Below are 12,196 nucleotides of genomic sequence, written 5' to 3'. Positions count from 1 at the left end.
CAATATGACCAAGTGTCTTATTATGAGTTTGTGCCAATCAAATTGAAAATGATTGTGATACCACACTGTTGACTTGTTGAGGGTTATATTAAAATAGACTTTCATCTGTTTAGGATGAATTGAATCTACTTAACTTGGTTTGATCCAGCATTTTCAGCGCATGTAATCACCAGCAAGCATGTTGCCTGGATTGAAGAATTTAATAGAAGGGAGTATATTTCCCAATAACAGAACCAGAATTGGGTATATCTTTACCTCAAGTGTCAATAATCGTCACACTTACAATTGCAATGCAAATCATTAGTGTCTGTTACAATTACACCTTGGGGGTGAAGGAAGCGCACAAGTCCCTGTCCCTGCTATACCATAAGGTTATGAGCACGAGCACCAATTCAACCCCTCAAGTGTGCTACACCATTTAATATCATCATGACTGTTCTCATCTTAGCCTCAACTCCATTTTTCCTTTTCTACTTTTCATACTCCTTCAACCCACTACTACTTAAACATCTCTGTATCTCCTCCTTAAATTTACTCAATGTCCCAGCATCCACTACAGTCTGGGGCAATGAATTCCCCAAATTCAAGACCATTTGAAAGAAGTAATTTCTCCTCACCTCTGTTCTAAATCTGCCGCCCCTCATCTTAAAACTATGACTTCTCATTCAATTGTGGTTTGGGACAACCGATGAAAGGCATATCTCTCAAAGCATTACATCTGTACAGGTGAATGATGTAGGAGGAATCCTGGAGCAAGATATTTTTTCCAGCAGAGCTACCAAACCATTGTTTCCTGAATGACAGCATGCACCCCTGTATATACAATTGTACATTAAACCTCCCCATGCCACCATCTTTTCTATAGCGAGCATCTTTCCAGACCCCATTCATTCTTCTCCCCTTGCTAGGCTTTAAGCAACAAGCATCAACATGCTTCAGCAATGCAGGTGATCTGGGAATGGTGGATAATGCAATCAATGGAAATGGAAAATCTTTGCATTTGACTAAAGTGTGTACAGAAGGGGCGAGCAACAGCAAAAATGGCTCCAGTGCTGGAATTGACCAGTAGAATTGCAGAATCCTCCAATGAGCCATACCCAGGACTCCTCTGCTCATGTCCCTCAAGAAGCTTATCGTTTGCCAGATTAACTTGAGTTTGCAACCACATTGATGGAAAAGTACAGTCTGATCCTATAGCTGTGGCCTTCCACCTCCACTCTGTCATCATGAAGCTTTCTCCCATTGCTCTTCACCCTCGTGGAATCAGTTGACTCCTACTGACAATCACTCTCCAAACTCCAACAATCACATTTGATTGAGTGTCAGTGATCTTAAACACTCCATGACTCACCTTTGACTGGTTTTTCATTGTCCTGCCCTCGTGTGTTCTTCAAACCTTCCTCTGGAAATCTTGAATTGCCCTCCATCTAGCTGGACCAGCTGCTTCAAGCTTGAAATCCCCTCTCTAACTGTAGACCTAGCACGCATTGTTCAGCTGTCTTCTTTTGAGAAGCAGGCCAGTGCCTGACTCCATTTGGACATCCCCAGTTCCAGACATGCAAGGGCCTTGCTGCATTACCCACTTCACAAACCAGCCATTGTGCCACTTGAGTATAAAATCCTCACCAGCCTCAGATCTAGAGACTGAAAACAAAAACAAAAACAAAAATCTGGTGTGCAGCACCTTTAAATTGTTATGAAACATACATCTTAACCTGAAAGTTACAGCTAAATTTTGGGTTTCCATTTAATGAATATTAATGATATGCAAATGAATGGGAAAGAATTTCTTGATGCTGACATGCTCCCCAACTTGTTTGAAAAACTTGACGCATTGCAAAGAAGTTAAATTTTAAATCCCATCTAATCCCATCCTCTACCAGCGTTGTTTTCTATTTCCAGAGACCATTTAAATTCTGCCCTTAATAATTATGTCGTTTTCACTTTGAAAACAAATGAATAAATTCTGGCCAGACACTCTTTATTTTTCTCATTTTCCTGCTGCTGTCCTCCACTGAAGCGTTTCCAAGAATGATAGCTAATAAAATTCACCAAGTTGGGATCAAGCTGATGGGAGGGTCCTTCAGAATTTAGACTTGACTTCATGACTCATGAAATGAAACCCTCAATTTTGATTGCAGCTGCATGATTTGCCTTGTTTTAACAGAGGTGTAGCAGACAGCTTTACTGTGAAACCAATAGCAATTGAGGAAACATTTACACTGAATAGCTCGTGTGGAAAAATGACAAACTGCAATATTTGGTATATGGAATGGAGTTGTGATATTTTTGCCCTGCCCATTGCTTTTCAAGCTGTCAGGAATTGCTGCCAATCTGGGATTACAAATTGTATGTGATAGCAGAATTAAGATCTATAAGTTTTGTTTTTACAGTAATAAACCTAGTGGAATGGAAAATGAAGAGAAGAATTGCTTTCAAACTATTACATTGAAATCATGCTGTTTATTCTGGCCGCAAATACATTTTGAATCCCTCAAACAAATCAATGGCAAAGTTAAGGCAGGAGACAAAAAAAGCCCACATCATGTTTATGGCTGGTTTTGATTAATGCAATTTTAACTCAAATGTCTGGGCTTGACCTGCAAGCAAGTTTTGCATTTCATGCACGGTCACCAGAGGTACTGCTCATGCATAACCCCTGTTTCCAAATAAACTCTTTTCTAGGGTGGAAAAATCCCCATCCGATGGACAGCGCCAGAGGCCATCGCCTACCGCAAATTCACCTCAGCCAGTGATGTGTGGAGTTACGGGATTGTTCTATGGGAGGTGATGGCATATGGAGAGAGGCCTTACTGGGAAATGTCCAATCAGGATGTGAGTATCTTCTGTGAATTACTCTGTTGTAAATGAGTCAAACTGGGTGAGGAAGTCGAGCATGGGAATGCCAGGTGGCCATGCATTTCTGTGTCATTGAAAGCAACAAAGAAGATATGCAAACAAATTTCCAGCGCTGAAGACTGGTTTAACCATCATTTTATAGTGGACACTTTTGCAAATGGAAAAATACCTGATGTAAATTAGGAAAGAAAAGATTGTTCACAGAACTAAAAATAATCACAGTATACAAAACTATGTGCATTTAAACTGTTCAAGCATTTAGCACTAGCTTTGCATTGTTAACAATGAACAACATATTCTATAGGGTATGCATAATTCATATCTAGTAACACAATACGCATAGGTTCTCACATAATTCCTTCCCAGTCTGAATTTCTTGGTGAGAACAACTGTAGGGTGGCAAAACACTTCTGCGTCGAAGTTGCTTTTAAGTATGTTCCTGGATTACGTGCATTTGTTTTTAAATTCTCATTTTTGACAGGGGTGAAAAGGCCTCTGTCTTTGTGCTGACTTACAGAGGTCATTTCCTCCTGGGTATCCCAGTAGAATTCCAATCTATCAATGTGAAACCATCGTGGAAGTTAATATTCTGCAGCTTGAACTGTTTCTATGTACCAACTAATAAAGATAAAGTATGTTTTCCCACCTTGTTAATCCCTGTGTTGAGAAAATGCAGAGACACGTTCAGTATAAATGTATTATGCAGTTGCAGCGGGTTAGAAAATATACGCCCCGCGACAGCATATCAAGGCGCTTTGGTACAACAAAGCAGAATTCTAACATCATAAATTGTGCAATAGAATCTATTGGGAGCATTGTACACATGTATTCCACTGTGAGGTGCATGTATGTGTCATTAGAAAGCACACAAGAAGCAATATCCTTTATTCGGAACAGATAAAGAACCCAACGATCATTGAGATTCAAAACATAATTTTGGGACCTTGGAGGTATCACAGTCCACCACAACTTTCTCTGCTGGCAAAAATAAATGTTTGACTGTAGATTAAAACAATTATTTTTACCCTCCTTTTTTCTTAAAATTACAAGAATTAGATCTCCTACTTTTTCTTATTGAAACGTTTTAGTTGCAGGTCTGTCTGTGTTTTTTCCACCTTCATCTTGGTCGCGTTGTCACAAGTTCTTTTATCTTGGTTTCTCAGTTCTGTATCTTTGCCCTCACAATCTGATCCTACCTAATCTCTGAGGGATGTGTTAATCAGGCAGAGGGTGAGAGGGGGGAGGTCACAAGGCCAGGTCTCCTCAAGATATCCCAGCGTCACAGATGCCAAGCTTCAGCCAATTTGATTCACTTCACATGATAGGTATTATTTAATGTGCTGGAGCACTGGATTGTGCAAAGCTGTGGGCCAAGACAACATTCCGGCAGAAGTAGGCATCAGTGAGCAGGTTATTTTTTGATTATCATAAAGAAGACATATACTCCAGAACGTGCCATTCCCCTAGCCAAGCTCTTCCAGCGCAGTCATCATCCACCTCACAATGTGGAAAATTGCCCAGAAAAAGCAGCTAATTACCACTCCATCAGTCCACTCATGATCATCAGTAAAGTGATAGAAGGTGCCGTCAACACTGCTATCAAGCAGCAAATGCTCAGCTATAAGGCTATAAGACTTATGAGCAGAAATTAGGCCTTTTGGCCCACTGAGTTTGCTCTGCCATTCAGTCATGGCTGATAAGTTTCTCAACCCCATTCTCCTGCTTTCTTCCCGTAACGCTTGATCAGCTTGATAATCAAAAAATAACCTGCTCACTGATGCCTACTTCTGCTTTGGCCACTGAGCTCCTGACTTCATTACTGTCTTGATTCTAACAATCACTAAAGAGCTGAATTCCTGAGATGAGGTGAGAGCAATTGCATTTGACATCAATGCTGCATTTGGCCAGTGTGCTGTTGAGAAGCCTGGTTAAAACTGGAATCAATAGGTACTGGGGGAGAATACTCCACTGGTTAGACTCGTGCCCGGCACACACGAAGATGATTGTTTTGGTTGAAGGTCAGTCATCTCAGCTTCAGGACATCTCTGCAAGAGTTCCTCGGCACAGTGCCTTAGACTCAGCACCACATCATCAATGATCTTTCCTCCATCATAAGGTCAGAAGTGGGAATGTTTGCCGATGATTGCACAATGTTCAGCACCATTCATAACACCTCAGAAAGTGAAGCAGTCTATGTTCAAATGCAGCAAGACTTGGGCAGGCATAGGTTGAAAGGAGGCAGTGATATTTCAGTCACGCAAATACCAGGCAATGACTTCCAGCAAGAAAGAATCTAGCCATCAACCTTTGACATTCAATGGCAGTACATTCATTCAGTCCCTGATATTAACATACCTGAGGTTGCCATTGACCAGAAATTGAACTGGATTAGACATCTAAATGCAATTAGCTACAAGAGCAGGTCAGAGGCTAGGAGTCCTGCATGAGTAACTCATGGCTGGACTCCTCAAAGCCTTCCGCCATCTGAAGGTACAAGACAGGAGTTTGATGCTTGATACCATCCAGGGCAAAGCAGCCTGCTTGATTTGCACTAAATCCACAAACATCCCCTCTACCACTACTGATGCTCAGTGGCAGCAGTTTGTGCTATCTACAGAAATTCTCCATGGGTCCTTGGCAGCACCTTCCACAACTAGAACCATTGCCACCTTGCATTGACAAGGGCAGCAGGTATGTGGGAATGCCACCACTGGAAAATTCCCTTCCAACCCACTCATCATGCTAACTTGGAAATATATTAGGTCAAAATCCTGGAATTCCTTTTTCAATGGTGTTGAGTGTCTACCTACACCACAGAAGAAGGCAACTTAACATTACCTTCAAAAAGGCCAGCTACAATAAAATACAAAGCCCACATCTCATGACTAATTAAAAAAAAATTGAGGTAATTGCTACCTTCCCATCTCTACTCTGACTAGGTCCATGGTAGAATGCCCCATTTGATACCTTTCCCATTACAACTAATAGCCACCTGAGACCCTAAAGTGGGTAATTAATGCACATTTAACAACCTCATCCCATCAGTGGTGAATAGGGGACTGGTCACAAGAGGAACCCAAAAAGCACTGTGCCTTTGACTAGCTGTGGGTTTGAAGGGAAGCTACCCCCTCACCATGATCACCTCATGATAGTCAAGATGCTGCACCCTGGAATCCTGTGGTGATCTGAGTTCTCAGGGGGTGTGTTGATTGCTAGCAGCCACCATCTTGTTAACTCGATAAACATTTGCTCAATACCCAATTATAGACCATCAGTAACGTTAAAATAGCCCCGCACATATGACGTGAGATGTCAACTGGCTGTAGCTGGTCTCAGGAAGCTCTGACAATGACACCGTACCAGGGTGTGTATGTACCTCTGTCACCAACTGGGACAAAGGAGTCTGACACTGAGGAGAGGGAACGGGGTATGGGGCAGGGCACTGACAAAACACAGCTTCCCATTCCCTGCAGTGCCTGGAAAGGAGGTCTTCTTTATCCTGTTGCAGCACTTCCGGCCCCCTCCAGCCACCATTCTGATCAGTGAGAAGCCATCCTGGATTAGGGAGGCAATGCCTACAGGTTGTGGCACATAACACATTGACCAGCTGCTCTTGCTTGCCATCTCTGCTGCAGGAATGATGCACCTCCTTGTCCGGGTTGGTGTCACCTTCCAAGGGAAACCCCAGAACACTGCTGCAACTGCTCTTCAAATGTGACTCTCGTCACTCATGCTCAATGCATGACATGACTCAGGCCACTGCATCCTGGAATCTTGTTCCTTTGAATATACTCAATTCGAGCAGGGCCATCTTTGAGACTGGCTATTGCTTTCCGACTTTTGTGAATGATAGTGAACTCCTCTCTAATCTCTCACTCATCTCTCCTCTTTCCTCTTTGCACCACCTAGATTTAGTGGTTGCAGCATTTGCAGTTGTCACATTAAATATCCTGGTGGTGCTCAGTAGGCAGACCTACCCCAAGGTACTTGTTGATGGGCTTTTGCTGGCTTTCTAATCAGAAGGTGAGACTCCTGTCATCTCTATTAAATACACCCTGTGATTTTATTAACTACTTTCTCTTCCTCCTGCCATTCTCATGTGGCTCAATGTCTCCTTTTTACAAACACATTGTTGTGTTTTGCTTTATTAAATTATCAGTAATCCAAATTCAAGGAAAATATAAAATATGTTCAAGAATTCTTATGTCCAGATATAATCCTATCAGAGTTTAGAACCATTTACAGTACAGAACAAGGCCATTCAGCCCACTGAGTCTATCTTGTCCATATTGGTCCTACTCTCCTGCTCTATCCTCATATCACTGCAAACTTATTTCCTTCAAGTGCCTTTTTTTTTCCTTTTGAAAGAATTCATGGTTTCTCTCAACCGTCCACATGGACAGATGACAAAAAAAAACTTGAATTTGTATTCTAATTGGGAAAATAACACCCTTGCATTTTCATTTCACTTTCCAATTTGGACAGCTCCTGGACACAATACCAAAACCTCCTGGTGCACTTAATCAACAGCAACCAAAATTACCATTAACAGAATAATCATCTCAAATGCCCCATTTACACAATAACCATGCCATAAACACACACACGTATGTGTGCCTGAATAACATTCATCAAGTTGACCTGAGCTGAACATGATCTTTGTATTTATGCTGAGAGCTGGCCAGATTCAGCATGTGCACCAGTCGTATTAAATTACCTACCCTCATCACCGGCTGCATTTCATTTTCCACAGAAAACAGTAGGAGGTTCACATCAGGCATTTACATCAGTCCACGATTGTGCCCCTCCTTCACTGCTGACAGAGCTCAAGAGATAGATAGCAATAAAATCCAAAGCCGCCTCTGAACTAAACCTGGCTTAGCTTCAATTCTCCTACATGTTTTCGAAGTCCAATCAGCTCGTAAATTTCCATTAATTGAAAAATCAAACTTTGAATTGAATCTAAAATTTTAGATACAATTCCTCTAAGCTATATCTAAATTCTGCTTATTGCTGAATCTAAATTGAGTATTGTGTTCATTGCTGGAAGATTCATTTTAAATAATGACCTGAGTGAATGGAAATCATTTCACCTTGTGCAATGCTGTAAGGCAGGCAACAAAGTGGGTAGCCAGATTTACATTTCATCTGATTATTATTTCTATTGAAATGGATTTTGAGAGGTGTTAATGGGTGGCCAATTTGGCATCATACAATTCACACTAGAGCATGTGTTCTTGCTTTTTCTTATAGTTGTCCTACCATTAGGTTAGGGCATCATGACCAAGCCTATCCTTTGTGACTCCACCCCTAATTGCCCATGAACCATGAGGCTTGCTAGGTCATTTCAGAGGCAACGAAGCATCAACCACAATGTAGACCATACAGGATAAAGGTGACAAATTTCCAACTCTGAAGGGTGCCAGTGAACCAGGTGCGTTTTTACAAAGAAAACCACCATTGCTGTCAATGGTTTTATATTGCAGATGTATTAATTGAATGTGAATTTAATTTGAAGCTGTGTTCCCAGAGTATTATCCAGGGTCTCTGAGTTACCAGTCCACTGACACTATATATAATGCCATTGTCATCCCTCTAAGTGTGCACCAAGTGGTCCTATTTAACTACAAACTTTCAGTATAGAAAGGTAAATGTGCACTTAACTGGATTTAAACATCCCAACCCTTGTTTCACCCCAACTTTGCTTTTTGCCAAAGGAGTCCCCACTGTGTTAAAATCCATGATAAGCCCACACTTTCCGTTTCCACGATTGCTTATGATTGTGTTTCTCAGAGGAGTAGCGTTCGTTGTGACACACTGACGTTGTCTTATATTGAATTCTCATTCAGGTAATTAAAGCAGTTGATGAAGGATATCGGCTGCCACCCCCCATGGACTGCCCAGCTGCCCTGTATCAGCTGATGCTGGACTGTTGGCAAAAGGATAGGAACAACAGGCCGAAATTTGAACAGATTGTCAGCATTCTGGACAAATTGATTCGGAATCCCAGCAGTCTGAAGATCATTGCTAATACCGCAGCAAGGTGACTGGTTACCTTTTTTTAAAAAAAGTGTGCACTTCAGTATGTGTCACTAATTTTGTTGCTTTTTAAAGTACTAGACCAAAGAGTCAGGAGCTGCATGTTGATACATACTAGTGGTTAATTTTACAAAATTACACTATGATGTTGGCAAGGGTGAAAAGAGTTGGTCATACTCTAAAATGGAAGTGAGAAGCCATTTAAATAGCGCCCAGAGTGATATACCCTTGACTTAGCAACTCCTTCTCTGAAGTTAGTGGCAACATGTACCACTTCATGTTTTCTCCTGCACCATTATACAACAAGTTACAGCTATGTGGTTGTGAGCAGATGACAATGAAAGGAATCTTGTCCCGCCTGAAATTTCATTATAACGCTAGGTAGTTTCCTCATTCATCCTCCAGCTTCCAGAATTGGCTTTGTTTCATCTCCATTTTTGTATACAACATATAAAGTTAAACTTCAAAACACCACAGAAACAGAAGCCTTCAGTGCATTGAACAAACACTTAGATGTGCACTTCCAGTGCTTTAAGCTAGACAATCATTGATAAAAAGTTGGAAAGTGGAGATAAAACATTTTATCATAGATCTTTTGCAGCTGGCACAGATGCAATTAACTGAACAGTGACTTTTTGTGTCTTTTTTAAAATTTCTATATTCTACCAGAATCTGTTTAAATAACTTTAGTATAATATAAAAGTGATAAACCTCAAATCCCAAGTCACATATTGGACTCCACTATCACTTTTGTTGTAATTCAAATAAAATGATTGAAGGATAATAGCCTATACATAAAGGAAGCTAGTTAACAGTGTATAAGCAGCCTGGTGGTATGGAAATACATTAGTTATGATATATAAATAAGTGAATTAGTGCTGGAGGCCCAGCCTTGATCAAAAATGATAATTGATTTGAATGTGATTCATTTTGTCAAATAAACAGTGAACAACAAGCTATTGCTTTCCAATCCACTTGTAAGTGATACTAAAATCAATGCTTCCTGGTTGAGAAGGAGTTTTGCTCACACTGGTGCATTTACAGAAGCTGTGTATCATTAAGAGCTGAATGGCCCCTCAGGTCATGCAATGTCATATCGTAAGATGCTCCATCTGCTTCAGAGTCTTCAATTCGATGGATCCTTCAATCTGTTGACATATACATCAGACAAATCTCACTAATCCTCAGTTGGGACATCTCTCTGAGATACTTTATCATTCAAAACAAAACCCGAAGACTTACCAAACCAAAAATTTGGAGAAATCATTCTGAATGCCAATATATAGTTAGAAACCTTAACTCAAATTTTCATATTAAAATTCTACTTTTTAAGACTAACAATAAGTATATCATCTGAATAAATTATATGTGCACAGTGTATCTTATCTACATTTCTAGCAACTCATATTTTCCCCAATTCTTTAAGAGTCACAGTTTGTGATCCATTGGCATGGATGAATGTTTTAGCTGAGGTAACATTGAGCGATGCTACAGAGATGTAAAGGGGTGATCGTAGATTGGCATGAAACAATGTTGGACACCATCTTAGAAACAAATGTGGTCCTAATGTTGCAAACAGACAGACTTAGTTTCATACTGAAATATGGAATAGAGTTTGGAGCAGGGATTGAAATCATTAGCAGAAATTTCTCCTCATCCCGTTTTGGATGTTGTCTAAGCAATCTGATCAATCTTAACTAATCCAGTGTGCCTCTGGTTCAGTTTGCATATTCTATAGTCTGTCAAGGTTAACTCATCCAAAAATTGTGTCTTTGGTATCTTTTTAATCTAGTAGGTTCTGTTCACTATCCCCCTACTCACTGAGATACCTTGATTTCCAGCCAAGCAATGTCTTAATTTTAAAATTCTCATCTTTGTTCACAAATCCCTCAATGGCCACATACCTCCCTAATTCTGTAATAACCTGCAACCCTCTGATATATCTGGCTTCTCTATTTCAGGCTGTTTACTCATTCCCAGACACAAATTCTCCACCATTAGTGACTGGGCCTTTAGTTGTCTAGATCCCAAGCTCATGAAATTTCTTCCCTGCCTCTTGGTCTTATTTACCTCCTTTAAGACACTGCTTAAAACCTACATCTTTTACTTTGCTCTTCTGCTCAATAGCTGCTTTGTGGCTCGGTGTCATACTTTATTTTTAGAATATTCCTTCATGTGAAGCGCATTGGGGCATTTAATTACATTAAAAGGCACTATATAAATATGTTGCTGTTTTGTTAAGCTCTGGTTGCCACAGGACATCAGTCTTACCCATAGAATTTCCAAGTTCTGTGGCAATGACACTGGCTGGCAGTATGTGTGTGCTCTATACAGTGGGTCAAGTTTTCCTCCAATATTCTTTTCTCCAGAGGATGTTTCTTGATACAGGGCCTATATGAGGTATTCCATAGGAACATAGTAAAACACCAGCAAACTTTCCTCAATGCAGGAGATAGTTGAGTGTGGTGCTTCAATTGATGCCATTTTGAAATGAGGGGAAGGGCTATTTGGGTTTTGTGGAAATTGGATACTCAGAGGTCACTAAAACCTTTCACATGCAGTGCTTTGCAGATTTATACAGATTTCTTGTCAAGAAAATCAGTTCATGGTCTGCCCTCTCTTCCCTACTCCTCCTACCACCGTGCGCACACATACGCGGACTCACATATACACACCCCCCAACGCCACCTCAGAACTTAGAATTGGTGATTTATGAAAGGCATTAATGGCCTGCTAGGAAACAGCAGGACAGCAACTCAGCTTGTAACAACGGCAAAGAGTAAAATACACCTAATTTGTCTGTTCTGTAAGAACTAGTAGGATGCATGACCTGGCCAATAAATTGCATGGTCAAGGCCACAGGCCGGCATCTGGATTGCATGCTAATGCATGCAACTATTCCGGAATACCTCCATTCTTGGGATCGCGCTCTGAGACATCACAGACTACTCACAGTCAGATCCAAATTCCTTTAGTTTACTAAATTGTGCAGATGTCCTCCCTCAGGAGGGAAAAAAAACAGCTAGTATCTTTGCAATCACTGGGGCTAGGTCGAGAAGAGGTTGGAGCGAATTGTATTCTCTTAGAATACACTAGAAATTGGTAATTTTAGATTTCATTCACAAGTTTAAACACTTTCAGCCTGAGCTCCAGGTCCTCTGCAGTAACCATGTATGTTGCTGAATGCCTTGGAATGTTTGCTGCATTCCATTCTATCAGTTACTCAATTTAAAAAAAAATCAAATTGACTTGTTGAATTTCATTATCCATTGTTCAATGAGTTATGAATATGTAAATT

At 40.6% G+C, this 12,196-nt stretch overlaps 1 protein-coding gene across 2 annotated transcripts in view; it reads left to right on the top strand.

Moving 5' to 3' along the window:
- Positions 1 to 12,196, top strand: part of epha3 (eph receptor A3) — a 242,035-nt gene that overhangs the window by 206,617 nt on the left and 23,222 nt on the right. For both annotated transcript variants that reach the window (XM_059650213.1, XM_059650212.1), the window contains exons 14-15: positions 2,686 to 2,835; positions 8,709 to 8,902. In XM_059650213.1, the coding sequence (XP_059506196.1) occupies positions 2,686 to 2,835; positions 8,709 to 8,902 (344 nt within the window). The remainder of the gene's footprint in view (positions 1 to 2,685; positions 2,836 to 8,708; positions 8,903 to 12,196) is intronic.

Source organism: Stegostoma tigrinum, chromosome 12, assembly GCF_030684315.1.
Source record: "Stegostoma tigrinum isolate sSteTig4 chromosome 12, sSteTig4.hap1, whole genome shotgun sequence".
Taxonomy (NCBI): Eukaryota; Metazoa; Chordata; class Chondrichthyes; order Orectolobiformes; family Stegostomatidae; genus Stegostoma; species Stegostoma tigrinum.
This window is presented reverse-complemented; position numbering and strand designations above follow the sequence as displayed.